The 19,924-nt window shown below is 43.8% G+C and overlaps 1 protein-coding gene across 1 annotated transcript in view; it reads left to right on the top strand.

The window, feature by feature from the left end:
- Positions 1–347: 347 nt before the first annotated feature.
- The window catches only part of tenm1 (teneurin transmembrane protein 1), a 165,828-nt gene continuing 146,251 nt past the window's right edge, over positions 348–19,924 (top strand). Inside the window, exons 1-3 of the mRNA XM_023395930.2 lie at positions 348–752; positions 13,964–14,235; positions 17,975–18,298. Coding sequence (XP_023251698.1) covers positions 14,019–14,235; positions 17,975–18,298 — 541 coding nt within the window. The 5' untranslated portion in view covers positions 348–752; positions 13,964–14,018. The remainder of the gene's footprint in view (positions 753–13,963; positions 14,236–17,974; positions 18,299–19,924) is intronic.

Raw genomic sequence — 19,924 nt, 5'->3', positions numbered from 1 at the left:
TAATATGGAAAATTATGAACTGTGCAGTTCATTCGTTCTCACACAAAATTTTCCAGGAGCTTTTTTTTTGGAAATATGCTGCCCTGAGTGTTACCAGAGCAGCAGCACTGGCAGAAAATAGCCTCCAAAACTTTCCCCCATTTTGGCCTCATTAATGAGTCAGCATTCCAGCACAGGACAACAGAGCAGCCATATGGCATCACCTGAATGAGTCTAACTAGTGATCCAGACGACCTCCTGACGAGAGAGAGGCTGTGCGCGCTTGTGTCTGTGGCCGGTCTGTGCCACACCCCCTTCTCCTCCGCGCGGTGGTATGATCCGGGGATGCTGTTATAGCGGCACCGAGCCTCAACCAGCAACAGCATCAACCCGTCAGCCACCTTGGGTTCAACTGCGGCTAAACGCACCGCGCCGGGCTCCCTGTCACACATACACACACACACACACACACATACACACACACAGCACAGCGGAGCTACAGCCCCCGAGAGGAGATCCCATTCCTCCCCGCACTTTTCCTTGCGTCGTCCTCTATCGGCATTTGAGAGACGAGCATCATCAGCATCAGCACCGCCGCCTTCGAAACCCAGACCAGCAGGCACACAGAGAGGGAAGAGGTGCCTCATCCACATTTTAGCCGGAGAACCGCGTCTCGACTCGACATTTCTACCGGGGGGATTGCACACTCTTCAGCATTTGCAGGGTTCTTATAGCATGGAATCGGACTAAAGGAATGGCTTTACGTCGGAAAGGTAAGCGGCACGCTCAGTTCTGGCCTTTAGTGGGCTCGTTGAGGGAGGGGGGGGGGGGGGGGGGGGGAGAGAGATCGGCTACAATGTTGCTTGGCTAAACGAGGATCGGATGCTGAGACAACGTGAGTTCACAGGAAATGGTTATTATCAGCTGTTCAGATGGGCTGTGCAGTGTTGCGGTGTGTGTGTGTGTGCGCGTGAGAGAGAGAGAGGCAGAGGGGAGAGAGGTAGATTTAGAGAGAGTGTATGTGCTTGTGTATGTGTGTGTGTGTGGTGCGGTTTTATGAAAATCAGTGCGCCTCCTTTGAAGCGTATGGATGCAGACTTTATACAAGCCGGTCTCTTTGACAACCAGTCTAAATACTGATCCTTCAGGTAGAGTACAGTAGCTGCAGACCTGCCGGCTTCATGTGATCAAGTGTCATATTCGTTTTGCTCCAGCAACGCTCGCAGCCTTGAGTTGTTTTTTTTTTTTTTTTTTATGTTGTTGTTTTATTTTTTTTGTTGTTGCTCCAGTTCTGGCTCGTCCACTCCATCTCCATCAGCGCTAAGGTAGCCTAATGATGCCAACAGGGCCACCGGAGATCCAGGGGGTATAGATCTCTCTGACGCGTGCCTTCTGTCTCCCAACATCAACGCCGCTTACCGGGGCCCGGGCTGGACATTAAACTATCTCCACCACCACAGGTCCAACAGGCACGTCAGGACACATCTCAACACTGTGACCCTCTGCATTCTGCTGATACATTCTTACTTCTCATACATTTCAACTTCTGCCCTTCCTGGATTGACGCTGCAGCTGTTGCAGCCATTCCTCAGCTGAATTATTGAACTGCGAGATGTTTATTTATTTATTTATTTATTTCACATGGGTAGCGTTTAAAGTGTGTTAGGGTAAATAATTAACAGCAGCAAATTCATTCTGATAAATCATAATTATTGTGAAGGCAGCGCAAATTGCACCAGGATGGATATGCTCCGATAGAATTAAATTAGACCTCCTCACTCCTCTCCTTCACAGCAGATTATAAATAATTGCCTGGAGTAGACCACTGAAGGCACATTTCCAATAAATAAATAATTGAAAATAAGCACAAACAAATAAATTAATAATAAATATTTCTGAGTAATTGTCTGAATATATTCTTCCATTAGTGAGAAAAGGCATACCATACTTTTCCTGCATGGTTTGTTAATCTTGCTCCACTTGGCTGAGGGAATGGGAAAGGAGCTATATACCTTTCATTTGAAAATGCAAATGCATTGTAATCAGAAACTACGATTTGTCAATATGTCTAATACATGGATCTAATGCACTACTCCTCCAGCCACTGTACACATCTTTCAGAGAACTGTATTGATGTTTGGATTGTTCCACCCATCAGGCTCACCTGCTCTCTACCATATTATTTTAAGATCCAAAAAAAAACAAAAAAAACAAAAAACAAAAAAACAACAGCTTTAATTACAAGCCCACACACTTGAATGCATTGTGTTCTGTCAGTTTAGCATTATGTGTGTGTGTGTGTGTGTGTGTGTGTGTGTGTGTGTGTGTGTGTGTGTGTGTGTGTGTGTGTGTGTCACTGCCCTACCTGACACTGCTCACAATGATGCGGGCACCGAGCTTAATTCTTCCTCGGCTCGCACATTATTGATAGAGATGATAAAAATGCGGCAGTCTGTCTTAGCTCTATGTGATTAATAGAGAGCATCTGTGCATGGAGGTTAGATAATACACACACCCTCTCCCAGTCTCTTCCACACACAAATACACCGACACACACACACACACACTTACAGTCACATGCACATAGACAATGGAGATGATGTAGATGTATGGAATCTGGGGAGGTTGATGATTGTAATTCTGTGTTGATTTCTCCCACTGTACTTTACTGTAGTGTTGATGGACGGTGTGTTATAGCAGGGGGCTGTTCATACTATTGCCTGGTGAAGTGTGTGTGTGTGTGTGTAAGCTTGTTGTCCACATGTGGATGTTTTTTAAGGCCCTGCAGGGCTGCTGCACTGGAGGTGGTGATGAACAGTGATTAAGTGCATATTTTAAATGGCACACCCATTATGGCAACGCCTTCATAATTAGAGGACAGGTCTTTGAATTGAAATGTCACTCCACCAATTATATGCTGTGCACATGCCACTGATAAGGCATTGGCATTTCTGTCAGTCAACCAGCTAACCACATGATTTATCAATCATTCAGATATTCAGGGTTTTACATTTCAACTTGTGCCGACGCACTCTGGTTTCCCCTGAGCAGCAGTCAGTGGTCAGCGGTGTTGCACACTCCACTTTTTCTTTTTTTTTTCTTTTTTTTAAATTTCAGACTTGTTATTGTTAAGCTGGTAGTGCATGTGGCATTTTGGAAATCTAAAGAAGCTGCTCAGCTCCTTGGCTTGGAGTCCCATCATTATTTCAGTGCAACTTCCTGACAATTTAAGCCCGAATTGCCAATTGTTAGAATACTGGCATTTTGCCCTGGCTGTCAGCAGATCCCATTGTCCTGAGTCAAGAAAGCCCTAACAAAAAAAAAAAATCTTTACTTGTGTCTAATAATTTGTGTTTTTCTGAGATTTGAGTGATATTGCTTGGCCTTTGGATAGCGCAGTGCTGTGCGAGACAGCGGGGGAGTTCTTTTTGTTATCCAGCCCTGCATTATTTATGAATTTTCATTCCAGGAATGCAGTAGCCCCTGGCACTGTAATGCTACTTTTTCCCATGGAATCGCTTACACACTTCCCTTCTGCCCCACAAGTTCTCTGCAAAACTAAATTTCCTTAATAAAATTGGGGTCATGAATTAGTGAGGGGGACAATGTGAAATACACATTGATGTTGTTTATAATCCTGAGTACAACACTTAGTGCTGCACTCAGAGTTTCAACTCTCAGACGATAGATATGACGCCCAGTGCGAGTTTTTATCCCCCCCCCCCCCCCCCCCCCCTCTCTCCATGTCCGTCATATGGGGGAGAATGTAATGGCTGATAATTTCCGAATAAAAGAACCCGTGCAAGTTGGGTTATCAGACTGCTGGACCACTAGATTTGCACACTAATGCACACACACACACACACACACACACACACACACACACACACACACACACACACACACACACACCCAGAGATGTAACCATTGTACAACTTCAAATATTTACCTTGTTGCTGCAATGCTGCTCCATCCTCAAGAGGAATTGTTTAACAAATCCTGCAGTGCTAATTAGCGTTTCCTCTATTCATTCGACTGTGGTCGGCCTCTGCAGTAAAGAAACTGCCAGCAATGCCATTTAAAAAAAAAAAAAGAAAAAAAAAAAGAAAGTGAAATACGGAAGCAATACAATATCACCAAATTACCCTATAAAACTCTGGTATGGCAGTGTAGGCCCAGTGCTTGCACTTAATGCACTTAGCATAACATGTTTACAGATAATCAGCAGTGAATAAGAAAAGCTTTGGTCCAACTCATCACCATCGTTCTTACAAAGACAGTGACAGCAGTTTTAGAAACGAGCGGTATCATGTTTTTGAAATGATGAACTCTTCTGAGGACTGTGTAGTCTTTGATTTGTTACTCATACGTGTTTCATAATTAATAGAATTTCTTTCCAACGTAACATATTAGGTTTTGGATTATAGATCTTTTTTATTAACGAGCCTGATATATATATATGCTTTCTCTTATCTTTTTCCACTGTGTAGCTTTTCCTAAATTAAAATATTTTTCTTTTGCTAAGCTTTTTTTTTTTTTTTTTTTTTGTGAAAACCATGCAAGTCCCCTCTATCTGTTTTTTCCTTACGATAAATTATCCAAATACAATACTGTTTATTTTAGTGTTGAAACCAAAAGCGGGACCAACAGCAACACAGAGAGGGACAGAAATTGAATCAAAACCAAAATTGTGCTGTAAACACACACACACACACACACACACACACACACACACACACACACACACACACACACTGGTACATACAGATATGCCCGAGGCGTTCTTCTTTCAAGTGTTTGGCTATGTCTCCACTGGCATCTCCAGCCCTCTATTCTTTCTTGTCTTCTTCCATTGGGCTATAGGCAAGAGTCAGGAACTATACTCGGTTGAATAAGGAGCAGGGTGTTATGTGAGATTTGTATTGTGAAAATGCAATCACAGCCTCCCTTCACACTCCTACACCTTCAACCCCCCCACCCACCCCCTTTCAAATTCTAGTCAGAAGACAGAATGATCAGAGCCACTAGAGGCTTACTGGTCAAGCCCACTCTACTTCTCTTTAAAATATGAGATTAATTTGTCGAGAGGAGTCTGTCTCTCTGTGTGTGTGTGTGTGTGTGTGTGTGTGTGTGTGTGTGTGTGTGGAGAAGAGTATGCTGATGGAAAGTCACCTAGCTAGAGGGCTGAGACAGAAAGATGATGATTTAAGTGTAAGGTAACAGGGAGGACTTGTGTTGCTTCTGCTCGGGCTGGAAGTAACGATTATTTTCATTATCAGTTATTTTACCAAATTTCATTCGCTATGAAATGTCGGCAAATTGTAAGAAATGTCCGTTACAGGTTGCCATAGTCCAAGGTGACATCTTCAAACGTCTTGTTTTGTTCGGTCGGCTGTCCAAAACCCAAAGATGTTCACTCAGAGGACTGAAACAACAGATAATATTCACATTTGAGATGCTGGAAACCAGTGAAAGTGAAAGTCATACTTCCTGGAAAAATTGCTTAATTTTCAATCGATTATCAAAATAGATTTTTGAATTCATTTTCTGTCACTTTACTAATCAGTTGCTGGTTTAATTACATGTATACTTTGGTTTTTTCTCCATCTCCTCTGTAAACACTGTGCATCACAATGTTCTTTTTATTCTGTTACAATACTGGTGTTCATTTTATTTTGTCCACCCCATGTTCTGTATACAATACATGTGGAGAACAATAAACTGTAATATTGTAGTAGGCACACATACACCTATTCTACACACACACACACACACACACACACACACACACACACACACACACTTGGCACACTAGCTCACTCGCTCACACACACTGAGAGAAAGCCGATGCACACCTACAGGGACACATTTCTCACCGTGAAATTTTTATTAATCAAGTCAGTGGACAACTTTAGAAGAAGAAAAATCAATTTTTGTTTCTTCCCCAATTTATTACCACATAAATTGTCCTTCACTTCAAAGTGCACGCCTCGGCGTTGGTGTCAAAATAATTAAGTTAAAATCCATTATATTTGCGTTGATTTTTATCCTGCTTTTGTTGACACAAAGGACACAAAGGGAGTCGGTGCCGGCCCTGCTTTTACTGACAAGATGTATGGCAGCGCATCACCTTCAGCTCAATCAATACAGGGAAATTGGGAATCTGAGGAGGATTTAAAGCAAATCTATTCCATCAGATATTCTGAAAAGCCTGGTCAACATTAAGATGGTTGATCCCACCGTTTCTTCAGTAGTTACATTAGCAACGTGAGTGGAAGTGAGTTTACCACGTATACCTGCTGCATATTAGCCCACGGTGAAACATCAGCAACACATTATACACCTACATTTGCACCTCAAAACCATGATTAATATCTCAATATGAATAAGTTGCATCTGCATCTCTTTGTTGCACGCATATGAAGTGATTTACTTAGCAACATAAAACACAGTGACTGTACATCTCCCCTCTAAACGAGTTCATCTATTTCCCACTGACTGGTAAATAGCCTCATGTGTATCATCAGTAATATTCATAGCTCTACTTTCGAGATGATCATGAATTATTAAGTCATAGAAAAGATGAATAGCTCCAAAATGGTGCTTGATGCATCCCTGCTTGAAGCCATGTTTTATACAATACAGAACAATATATAGTACAGTAAAGCAGAGTTCAATATATTTTGCAATATGTTGCAAGGGAGTTGTTTTGTTGTTAAGGTTTAATTTCAGAATGAGTCTTGATCCACCATGAACTCTGGGATGTATTTCAAGTACGCGTATCATCGCCCAAATTGACTTCTAACTGTAGAGACACATATTCTCTGCTGATTGCCAGCCAAAATGCCAAGCCAAACTGCACAAAGAAAAATGATTTGAGCAAATAAATACCCAACATCTACTCCAAGAAAATCATGGCAGCTGTGTGCAGCCATTTTTCAAATAAAGCAGACCTAATACATGTTGTCTCCAGATGTAACAATCCTGAAATCCCGGATTTTACAGCCTGCATTGCATGTCATCCCGACCCGATGTGCCTAGAAAAGGAATTGTTTGGAAAATTCATATTTTGTTCTCTTTAATGTGCTCAAAAGACACAATGATTCATCTGACAAGCAGCGAAATGAGAAATGCAAATTGTTAAGGGACATGCCCGATGCAGTTTTGCCTAGCAAATTTTTCGAAAGAAAAGGCTGCAATGGAAAATAAGATGCAGGATAAATGAAAAACAAAGCACAGTACAGTATGTGATATTGAAGAGAAAAGTGCTTAAAATGACTCCGTGCCATTTCCCAACTGCAAATACACTTTACAGTATGTGCTATTGATTTCAAGCATAAATGATTTGTTTATCTAGAAAACTGCGACTCCTCTTTTTTGCTGATATGCATCTCACACTTGCAGTAGGGGCTGCAAGTGAGGCTAGACCTTCAGGGCTGAAAACATCACTTAGATTTCTAAGAGCCACACATTCATTGGCGGATGTTTGAATTCTCTGTATTTCTCTGAGAGCATGGTTAACCAATATGCCATAACCTTGAGGTGCATTTATGTTTTTTTTTTTTCTATACGCTGAGCAGCCATTAGGATGGAGAGTTTTCAGCCCCCGCACCATCGCTGTCATCAGCTCACAAAAGAGCACCGCTAGGACCACAGTTTGTTCCCGACTGAGTCCCGCGGCCTTTGTGGAGCCGATCCTCTCTTTGTTGAGAAGCATTTTCCTGCTGAATGCCATCTGTGTCCTCAGCCTGCGAGAGGCCAGACGAATCAGAGAGGAGGTGAGGGTTGAGAACAGATCTGAGGCGCGGGAGGAGCCACAGGGAGCACTCAGGACTTTGGGAGTGGGAGCCTCACAAAAATCCTCCTCCTCTCACGTACTCCTGAGTTTTTCCAGTGTGACAAGCATCACATTGTAACGGTGTAGATGGAAGATTAGCCCACTTAGCATTCTGAAATCAATCTGCAATGCTGCTCAACAGCTACCAGTAGATCTTTTCTGCTAGTCCTCTGCAGGGCTAATTCTCTTTACTCACTCATTTCTCTGTAATCAACAACCTCATGAAGGAGATGCGCCACAAATACTGTTTGAAATCACTAATCACCAAACCCTATTTCTGAAATCAATGGCATTGATTTATTAATTAATTCTGCATCTGTAATGCTGCCACTTTGCTTTGCTTTGGGTGTTGGAGGTTTTGGCGGTCAAATGCGTTATTGAAAGAGGCTTTTTACCAAGCAGTGGCTGATGCTGAGAGCTTAGGAGGTTGTCAGTCTTGATGTAAAGCTTTATTTGCAAAGCGAGTTAGTGTGAACAGCCTTTTAGTCCTGCTGGGAGGACAGTGACATGTATTTATTTTGCGAGAGAGGAGGAATATCAAATGTGTTGAATAAGGCTTTGCCTTGTCAGGAATATTGATTAAGTGGTTTTGGGTGGTGTCTGTCGCTCCGTGTGCGTGTGTCTGTGTGTTTGTGGTCAAATACGTGTGTGCCCCTCCCAAGTGAATGTGGTGTCGTGCATGTGAATGCACATGCGGGGCATGTCTACCGTTGCATATTCTTGTCCTTTTTTGTGTTTTTTTTTTTTTTTTTTTGTTTGCTCCTGGCTCTTCTGGGGAATCAGCAGAGGGCTTTAGATCAGAGAGAAGGAGCAGAAGTGAATATCATGAAAAGAAAACTAGTCTGGTGTGAAGCAGAGGGGGGGAAAAAAGCTATACCTTAGTCAAGATCTAAAGGAAAGAAGAAAAGTTTTAACTGTAGTCAACATATAAAAACGGCCTTTGAAAAGTTAAAGCTTAGCCACTCCCTTGCTCAAGGCCACATTCAGAGGGTATGAATAGTGCAGGACCTTATGGATTTCTCCACACTGCTCAGGCATGCGGTGATGATATGGGATTTGACCCATGTTCACTATAAATGATCAAATGATCCAAGATGATTTCAAAGCTCCCGACAGCTCAAGACAAGCAGCGATCTGCTGCGCACATGGACAAACACACACATGCACACTTTTTTTTCTGATTCTTGGTCACGCTGTCATCCGGACCCGGTGTCGCTGGGCTACCGCATCACCTCTGTGACTTGCTTTGTACATACATGCATTAACCTTGGGTGCTATCATGGGAGGAATGGTAAAGACACTGCAATGGCACAAACGGTAACCAGTCTGTACGGAGAAAGCCTGTAAAGGCTGTGTTGATTCTTTGTGGCGTGTGTTGGTGTTCAAGTGTGTTGTTTTAAATGCCATTAGTGTGTGTGTAGGCGCCGGGGCACAGAGTGTGTGTCCGTTTGTGGTTGAAGGTCCGTATGTGTTTCATCTTCTGCATCTTATCAAGGGTACTGTATGTGTGGTGAAGTCCGGGCTCGTGTGTGTCGGTGTTTGTGTGTGTGTATGTGTGTGTATGTGTGTGTATGTGTGTGTGTGGGTACACACTACAGTATGCGTTCTGCTGGTAAACTCGGCATTAGCAGCGAGAGATTTCAGGCTTGGTCAGCTATGAAAGCACAACTACGTGACGAGAGTGCTGCCGCCGCCTACAGATAGCTAGCCCTTATCCACTAATTAAAACCCTCTATCACTCCATGTCTCACTTGGCAATCTCTCTATCCTTCAATTCCTCCTATTTTCACTGTGAGCACTCCATCTCTCATTATCTATCACTCTCTTTACCCACGTTCTCCATTCATCCCTCCCTCGTTCCTCTCGCCAGGCGCAGAGGGCTCCCAGTGGACGGCGTACTGTTTTGTTGTGTTTCAGGGTGGTTAAGGTATAACAGGGTCCTGTGGGTCCTTCAGGGCCTCTCGTCTGAGGTATCCCTGTCATATGCCTGAGGAGCTTTGGTGCTGCTAACGAATGAAACAGATAGATTTTTAAGCCTATCCCTCCCTATCTTTCTCTCCACGCGCGCACACACACACACACACACACATACACACACACACACACACACACACACACACACACACATACACACTCCAGGAGAGGCATCTTTGTCTGACAGCTCACTGTTTACTCCCGTAGGACCTGTAGCCTGGATCTGCATTTGCAGCTACAGACTGCGCCTCCATGCCTTCCGATGATTAAGCCATTGTAACGGTAGACAAAATGAAAACCTACAAACAACACCAGGACTGTTATGACTTCACTCCGGAGCATCTGCAGCAACAAGTTTATGCTCTAGCATGAATATAGTTCTCAAGGTTTCTCATCGTCATTCCTGTGGCTTCGCGAGGCCTGTTTAGTGAGCGGGATTAGCTCGTCTCTGTGCAAACAAGCTTCTTGGAAATGTGTAAAGGCCAGAGCTAACAAAGAAAGTAGCTCCCTACTCACTGGGGGTCTCTGGGCTGTTATGAAAATAAGACCTTCTCTGCATGGCGGAAATGTATTTATAATCCTGGAACTATACTGTATCAATAATCTGAGGAGCTAATATTGTTGGATGACACTCTGCTGTCCCCATCCTCGTTGTTTATTTACCAATGTGAAACTCAATTTCTCTGCCTCCGCCTGGCCCCAATCCTCTCTCTGCCTCTCTCCTTTTTACCCCCTCCCCCATTTTGCATGCCCTCTCTTCCTGTTTGTCATGATTTCAGCGCATTCATTTGAGATTGGAAAGTGTAAATCAGTTTGGACTTGTCCTGATGGTCCTTGCCTTCACACATGACGATCACGGCCGTGCCATTTTGCAGTATTGTTGTTGGTGTTGGACATCTTAGGGAACCCCGCCCCTCTGGAGAAGACTTGGAGCATAAATCCTGTTTAAAAGCAACAGTGGATGTGAGCCTCTATCACTTTTCTAAGCAGATTTGCAACAAAAAAAAAAAGGAAAAAAAAAAACAGCCCACTGGTCTATGGTTGCACTGAGTAAATGGATGGATAGGAGGGGATCAAGTGGGTGAAGGGTCCCATTAGATATTATTGCAACTGTGTAGCTGTGGATTACCACTCCCGCGTGGTTGTATGTGTGTATGAGTGTGTTTGTGTGTGAAAGAGGGAGTGATAAGAGACAGAAAGAAAAGGGTTAGTAATGGATGAGGGGAGGGGGGAGTAGGGGGAGGGATAACAATGTAATGCAATGCGTGTGTTTCACTCAGTGTTGTCACTTTGTGTTAATTTTAGACCGAGCGGTGAAGAGTTCATTGCACACTGATGAATTATAGATTAGACTTAAATTAGAAATAAAGTCAGACAATAACATATACCTTGTCAGTGCATCCAACTACTCTCTGTTAATTTGTAGCGCAAACAAACTCACATCAGATCTGTCTCAAATTTTCAACTGTATTTTTACAGCTTTTTTTTTTTAATTTATTTTCATTGTTGTATTTTATGACAGCAGTCTATCAATAAATGAGTATTCCTGTGAGTACACATTCAGTAGGCTACAGTACTGTGGTTAATACAGTAGAGTGCATTAATCATTGAACTCTATGAATTTTACATATTTTGCACTGGCATAGAGATGATTAAGATCAGCTGTTAGTCACTGGAAGTATAGCCATGCAATCAGTTAAGCACTTAGCTTCAGCGAGGGATCCCTCAGTGCACCGTGTTGCTTGACACATGCATAAAAAAATGATGAGGGGAGATGATACAAATGTTGTAGTAAAGGTTTTGAAGATTCCGCTATTAAAAATTGATCCTAGCATGATGCTAATTATTCCAACATCCTCAGACCTTTCCAGGCCTGACCTGTGTTTTCTATGAATAGTAACCCCCCCACCCCACCCCCCACCCCCAGGTGTTCATTCCTAAATTGCAAATCCAGGCTGTTGTTGAGCTCAGGTGGCACATGCTAACTTGTCCTACAGAACGCCCATGTGTCTTGTTTGAAGTGAGCTTGGCTCTAGGAAACAACCTCCAGGTTTTGACATCAAAACCAAGAATCAAGCCCCCTAATGGGCACCCCACTGTGGGCTAGAATTAGCGGGCTTACTTCTCTAAATGCCGGCGCCTCAGAGGATGAGATGGAGGGTGGAAAGCGTGTAAGGTAGGGGAGGAAGAGCGAGGATAGGAGGGAAGGAGGGGGGAGAGCAGAGATGGACTGGTACACCAAAGAAGGATGGTGAAAGAGGAGGGAAAGAAGTGCAGGGATTTACCAGGAGAGAGGTGTGTTTTAAAGGAAACCAGTCAGTATTTTCACATCATCCTGCACATACTGCTTGCGTATTGACGTGCAGTATATGCAAGATACAAGCAGGACTATTTGTACTAAGCAAAATGCTCACTAGACGGACTGTGTCTGTGCACACACATGACAGGGGAACATGAATGTGTTCCCGTGTGCAGGATTGCACGCTTTCATTCTTGCATGTAAGCATGTAACAGACATAAAACGGGACAGAGAGCCTCTGTAGAGACAGACAGCAGTGAGTGCCTGCAGCAAGCTCAGAGCTCGCGGGGTAATGCATACTCGCTCCTTGCCGTACCAGAGAGAAGGTGACACCAGTCAATCCCATTCTGACAGGGCAGCTGAGATAATAGTGGGCTTTGATTCCTTGCAATAACTCCTGCCAATCAAAATGAAAGGCATCGTGATTGCTGGGAACCACAAGTGTGTGCGTGTGCGAGTCACAGGGAGCTTACAGTATGTTATAGTATTGCTGGAAGATAATTGGAGGCAAATTGTGGTTATGTATTTTAAAGGCATTGTTATGCTTTGTTTTATTGTTCAAGAGAAAACACAAGAGATGGATGGCAGGAGAGACAAGTGCAGAGCTTTTACAGATCATCTGTGCTATGATAATTCCTGCAGGGGGTGTGTGTGTGTGTGTGTGTGTGTGTGTGTGTGTGTGTGTGTGAGTGAGAGAGAGAGAGAGATATGAGTGTGCAAGCAACTTGGCCCATTTTTCGACTGTTTGCTGTCAGGGGTCAGTGGGCGGTCTGTGTGAGCGTGTGTGTGTGTGTGTTTGTTTGCATGCAAACTGGTTTGTGCGTGTGCATGCATGTGGGGAATGAGGAGGGTGAATTCGGGGCTACGGGAAGGAGTCTTTCAGGTGGAATAAAAGCATTACTGCAGTGGTAGAAAGGTCAGCTGTAAACTTGTATCAGACTAGTGGTGATCACCCTGTGCTGCAGATCTCTGAGGTATTGAGCAGGCACGCTCTAATGGCTTTGATATATGGACTACAGGACTCCCTGAAGAGGTCAATACCGTAGCACTTTGTCTCTATGAGCAATGACCCTCTCAAGCTCCATTTAGAAGCTTTATATCTGCAGGAAATAGGCTGGAAAGGCCTCGGGCAGGGCACGTTGAAAGAGAGCTAATATGAATGAAGTATTTTCTAATCACTTCTTCTGTGCTCTAATCATTGTCCCAATCAATCATTAGTTATGGCGGTATAAGCATATTGCGCCGGACGTTATCAGAAGGAGATTTTGATGTGGTTGAGAGAAGAACAAGAGAATATGAGCTGAACAGAACTAAAAGAGCTGATTTATCACTACTGTATTTTGGAGGCCAATGGCAGTGTAAAGACTGGTGTCTAATAGGGTTTCGTCATTACCACAGAATCGCGTGAGTCACAGTGTTTAATGAGAGTGACAGACGTGAGACTCGGCTCCAAATTTGTTGATTTATCTGCAAATTGTCAATGTTGTCTGGAAGAAAGAGATAAAGCGTACAGTAGCTCGAGAAAACAGAAACCACAACTGACAGAACAGAGAGCCATGTTTGATTTTGGCCAATTTCTCTTCAAACGCATCCGGACATAATGGGCACGATCACGGTCCCTTCTGAGTGTATTGATTTGGAAGCAACCTTTAGTGAGAGAAGCCAAATACTGTTTATGAATGTCTGCTGTAATTGAAATGAGCAGATGTTGCAATATTGTTCCACTGTGCTCAATAACGGGCTTCTTGTGCTATATTTCCTCCACCCTGTCTGTTCAATCCCCTCTTTCCCTTTCATTTCCCCCCGATGGCCCATCCCTCTTCTGCCCTGCTGTCCTCACTACCTTTCCCCTCCACCTTCCTACCTGCTTCCAGACTGTGTGCTCTGTGCTGTGGCTGTGCTGAGTGACTAAGCGGAGCGCTTTGAGCCATGGAGGAGATGGACAGTAAACCCTACCAGCCGTTGTCTAAGGGGCGCCATGAGATGGAGATGTCCTACACCAGCTCATCTGACGAGAGCGAGGACGGCCGCGCCCACCACCGCTCCTACACTTCACGCGAAACCCTGCCGGACTACACGCATGAGCTACGCCTCACCCTCGGGTCACACCGGGAGAGACAGAGCAACTACAGCCAGGCCCAGCCAGGTACCGCGCTTATTGCATGTTTAAGCTGGATGTGTTTACCTTTGAATATATGTTCACATTTGTACAGTTACTGTATGTGGTCGCAAATGGATACAGGCACAAAGAAACATACATATAGGCACACACACACACACACACACACACATACACACACACACACACACACACACACACACACAGAGGTCTTTAAAAGAGCCTATGTGAATTACCTATTACAGTCCACAATGAGCCAGAAGGACAGTCGGAGGCAGCCAATTACCTCTTCTCCACGGAGGTGATATTTCTCTCCCACAGCTAAAGTAGGTCAACCCCAAACCTCTCTGGCCTCACCTGGGGTGGAACACCACCCTTCATTACACACACACTCACAGATACAAACACAGGTGGACATAGGCACATATAGAGGCGCACGTTGACACATACACACCGAAAAATTCTTCCCTGCCGGTGACGGGAGGAGAAATGGGCCAGCGCATGCTGTGATGGATGGCCCTTATGCAGGTCATGTGTGGCGTTAAGACAGAAGCCGCACCTCTTCAGGAGCAGACCACTGCGCAGGGTTCATCGTGATCAATAGATACTCTTTCCGCCACCCCAACCTCCTGCTACTCTGCAAGACCTACCCACCATGCTAACAAGCAACATTAGCCATTCATAACAGTTACAACTCCTGACAAGCATGCCGCTTGGGATTTCATGGTTTGAATGCCACCTGCTATGGATTTTGTCGTATTGTTCGCCGCGCAGCAACCCATCGACGGCCGTTAGTCCTCATCATGTTGGTTCGATGTCTTCCGTAGCATTGTGGTGTCAAAGAGCTCCTGGTTTTTTCAACAGTTGCTCAGCCTTTCTGTTTCCATACACAAACAACATCCCCCTGCCATCAGTGTCATATGGTAAGGCGCAAAAGACCCCCCAAAGCGGCCTTTGAAATGTCAATGGCAGCCGGTTCTGCGAAGCACATCTGTTCATCTTTGGGCAACGAAGCTATATATAGTATACCCTACCTAAGTAACCAACTGTTAAGGGGGGACGTTGCCTCCAGTGACATTTTTAATGGATTATGGTGTTCCTGACAAAGATCAGACAGTTCGTTTCTCTTCTAATTCCCCACCCATGTTCTTCATATTTCCCTTCATCTTTTAAACTGCCGTATCTCGCCCTCTCCTCCCTTCCTTCCTTCCCTCTCTTCTCCTCTCTTCTCCCAGCTGTTTATTTTCCCTAATATTACGAATTCCTCTCTGTCCACTTAATCGCACATCAAGCTTTTTCTCTGCTCTACATTGCCCTGTCTCTACCCAAAATCTCTTTCCATTAGAAAGATACTGTTGATAGATGAATAGCCAGTCAGCTAGACCCACTGCTCTGTTATCTATCTCCAGCACATAAGAGAGTTGACCAAAATAATTAGTTTTGCCTGTTAATTAACTCAAATGAATTAATTCGCACTCTCCAATATTTTGTTTACAAAGCCAGAAATTAGTTACAGTATAAATCTTTGAAGTATTCACAGCCTTACAAGGACTGAATCATTTGAGTATATACGGACCTTCTTACCACCTAATGCATGAAGTTAAACTCCATTTAATACATATATTTTAACAAGAGGGTAAACACAAGGGTTTGGACACAACAAAGTGGGAAAAAAAACACACAGCTCTATGAATTCTGTTAATATCAGTCGAGCAAATAGGATGAAATTGATTATCGTGTTCTCCAAAATAATGGTAGCCTGAGAACAAAAAGAGAATTTCTATGTAAGTTGTTGTATTATTAATGTACTGATAGACTGCACTACTGTTCGACTGCTAATTATGTCATATCCACATTTTTACTAAAAAGAGCACTGTCCCTTACTGGCTTATTCAATTCATTTTTTTTTTTACTTTTTTAGAAGAATATAAGCTGTAAAGTAAAAATTTTTGTAAGTGATAAACATGCAGAGGGTGATGAAATACTTTTTTCAGGTCACATCAGTGTGTGCAGCCCTTCCTCTCAGGTCACACTACATGGTACGGCAATCTAAACGTGGCCTGAGAGACAAAACTTGAGTATACAGCACTTCCTGGTCCCACATTTGCTGTGTGGTAATTTGATTTAACACGTTCATCTAGATGTATTTAAGATATAAACACAAAACTGAAACCTCTACAATACAGAGCCTTGATATTAGTTAATATGCCAGTCAAAGGCCCTTATCGTGGATTTGTGGATATCGAGCACCAGTGCTGCATGCATCCAAACAATAGTCAGTTAATTGAGTACAAAACCATCTGACACATGGTTTCAAGGCCCCTGTAAATCTGGGGCCCTTGTGCGGTTGCCTTGGTGAGGGGGACTTGTAACAGTAATTAAACCCTTGGGTGAACACGATTTAGATGTTTTTATCTTCCATAACATCCAGGACTGCATTACAATGAAATTATAACCCAGACTGTTTTGGTAGATATTTGCTTATAACAAGTACTTACGACGTTGGGCAAAAGTAGTGTTAAATACATAAATTGTCAATTTTTTGCTGAAATGAGTCGGAAGCGGCGAACTGTAATGGCAGGAAATGGGAAGTTATTCAGAAAATATATTGTCCCTCTAATCACCTGCTAAAATCTCTTTGTGTGTTATGAATTCGTTTCAAAACAAAATGTTTACATGACTTTTCAGTTCACAGTCGATCCATGTATGTTACCTTGAGGAAATAGCCTATTTGCTCCTGAATTGCCCTCTTGCAGCCAATTTGAGCTAAACAGAAGTGTGTAGCGGTGACCAATCTTGCGCCGGTTTAATTCCGGCAGAACAGTATGTGAGCCACAGTTGGTCTTGACCCCATCAAACAGGCACAGCAGGATACATCGCTGGTCAATGGAGTGGTCAACAGGGCTGTGGCTTTTATTGAAACACTGTGGTTCGTGTTCAGAGGACCTGACCTAACACAAATATTAACTGCACTAAGTGAGAAGGAGAGGAAGTCTTTCCTTGCTTCGTCTGCATTCGGTGGAGTAGATATATGTGGCCTGGCTACAGTGGTATCTGTATAGATTTCAATTTATGCCCTTGATTTCTTTGAAATTACATCAGCTCCATCACTTCCATTTATACATTCTAAACAGAAAACTCGAGGAGGTGGCGAGGAAGAAAATTTACTCAACTGCCTCTGCAGGAAAAAAAAAAACTAGAACTCAATTGAATTGAATTGAATTGAAGTGTAACCAGAGGACTAACACAGTATATCTGATGTTCTCAGATAACTGGTTGATACTTGGGATTGGAGGGCATTCTAATACCTGAAAGCATAGGAGGCTCAATTTTTCCCTCAGTCTGAGTCAATATTAATAAGGTTTGATCTTTATCTGATCTCTTCACCCCACCAAGGAGAATATAGATGAGATCAGTGCTCTGTTTGAGCAGCAGTTCAATACATCTTGAGCTCAATAACACACATCAGGCAGCATGAACAGGATATAGCTTCCCTGCAAATGGTTAAGAAAAATCGAGGGTGGCATTTTGATTTGGACTTCTGCTGCAAAACTTTTAATAAATGCTTGCTCAAATAACAGCCTGTCCCTTGACATAATTTGGGGTGTGTTCAGTGTTTGGCTTGTAAGTGCTTCCCGCTAACAAACACCTGGTCAGCTTAGTTGCTAAAGCAAATAAAAACACATGCCGGTATTAAAGGCTTTACAGCTCTCAATCTGCATATCTCTCCATCATCCTCCTCCTCCTCCTCCTCCTCCTCCTCCAGAATTAGACTTCTGCAAGGCCGGGCAGATGAGGAGCCCAGACTACCACATCCACCAACAGCAGCAGCAGCAGCAGCATCAGGAGGAGGAGGAGGAAGCGTTGTGCTCCGGACCGGTTGCTCATGTCCACAGCCGTGCCTACTCCCTGGGCGTGGGCTCGGACGTGGACACTGAGCCGGAGGTGGACCCGTCTCCTGCTCACGGTCTGCAGCACATGTGGATGCGCGGCCTCAAGTCTGAGCAGAGCTCCTGCCTCACGAGCCGCGCCAACTCCGCCCTCTCTCTCACCGACACCGAGCATGACAGGAAGTCTGAGCCTGACAATGGTGAGTGAAAAATCTCTCTTCTTACTCTGTAAGGGGGGATGGAAGAAGCCCAGGGAGGATAAAACTTCAGCTTTAGCAGACAATGTAGTGCACCTTTGATGATTCGATTTTGTGCATAGAAGCAGCATGCATAATTTCTCTCCTTGACTGTATTTCATGTTACATCCTCACGGCCTCTTATTATAAAGAGAAGTTTCTCACCAACAAATGCAAAGAAAAACAACATATAACATTAAAACTCCTTTCAAGGTTTAAGTTACAGCCTTGGGCAATTACATGATTGAAACTCTCCGTTTTTGAACTAATGCTAATGCTTAAGTTCCTCTCTCTTTGAAGGCTCTTTGATGTGACTAAATACAGAAAATGTGCTATTGGTTATTTAGTCTCTGAAGTGAGCTCGTATTGGAGGTGAAACTGGGGTTAACTGAGGATGGAGCTTGAGGAAAAGTCCGGCGACGAACATCCACAGCATATGGCTTGGAGAAGGATGAATATCCATTGAAAGTGGAAGCCAGATTTTGGTTTAAGGCTTGGAGGAAAAGGAATTGTAGGGGTCGGACATCCACAGTACCTTACTGGCTGCATGAGGGCAGCTGACAGCCGACTCTGTGGGAAGACTGTAGCCTGGAAGGAAGGAAAAGTTGAGAGGCGGGGGTGAAGATCTGGGGCCAACTAGAGAAGAGTCTGGGCCGGTGCCAGCTATCTGTCTTGCACTGCTGGGCTTGGCTGGGCTCCCTGCAGATGGAGAGTTAGTTAGGGGTGCACACAAACAAAGACAGAGCTCTCCAACCGATCCCCAAGGGCACTGTCTGTTTATATGCTGCAAAAAAGGTGGAACATATTCTGTGGCTGAGAAAAGGGAGGGTGATGGAGAAAGAGAGAGAGAGAAAAAAAGAATAAGAGGGGAATAATAGAGACAGGGATAGCAAAAAATGCTAATGAGAGAATAGAAATGGTAATGTAATGATATAATTAGAATGAGAATAAAAAGGGAATGAGTGGTTGAGGGTAAAACAGGTGAAGGAGAAGCTGATTTAGAATGAGTGGTAGACAAAGATGGTGGGAGAAGGAGGAGACTGGGATCATGTGAAGAAGGGTTCAGGATGTGCCTGTTTATGTTTGGGATGCACCCAGGGGTGCTGTTTAATGGCAGCCAGATTGGACATGGAGTCAGCCTTGTGCAAAAATCACACGATGGAAGAGGGGAGAGAGTGAGATAGAGGGAGAGTGGGAGTGCTTGCAGCATTACACAGTAATCAATTTGTGATGGCTGTGTGCATATGGACCAAAGTTATTACCATTTGAGATGAGGGACTCCATCTTTATCCAGGGTCAGAATGAAAGCTGCAAATATGGGGGGTTGGAGGCAGATGGGCACAGAGCAGAGGAAACAGAAGCAAATGAGGATGGATAGAGTCACAGAAGTGAGAGGAGAGGATTTAAAATGTTCAAAGCATTTGGTTTTACTGCGACAATGCACCAGGAAAAGCTGGTTTATGTGTGGATTCCATATGTCACATGAAGTTCTGTGCAGTGTGTCCTCAGGCTCTCAAAATCTTGACACAATCTCAAGAAGACGCTCTTCTTCCGTTTGCTCGCGCTTTACCCCTTACGTCTGTGTTTTCT

The sequence above is a fragment of the Seriola lalandi genome, unplaced genomic scaffold (assembly GCF_002814215.2).
Source record: "Seriola lalandi dorsalis isolate HSWRI2012SDOR001 ecotype SW California unplaced genomic scaffold, Sedor1 jcf7180002054971, whole genome shotgun sequence".
Classification (NCBI taxonomy): domain Eukaryota; kingdom Metazoa; phylum Chordata; class Actinopteri; order Carangiformes; family Carangidae; genus Seriola; species Seriola lalandi.
This window is presented reverse-complemented; position numbering and strand designations above follow the sequence as displayed.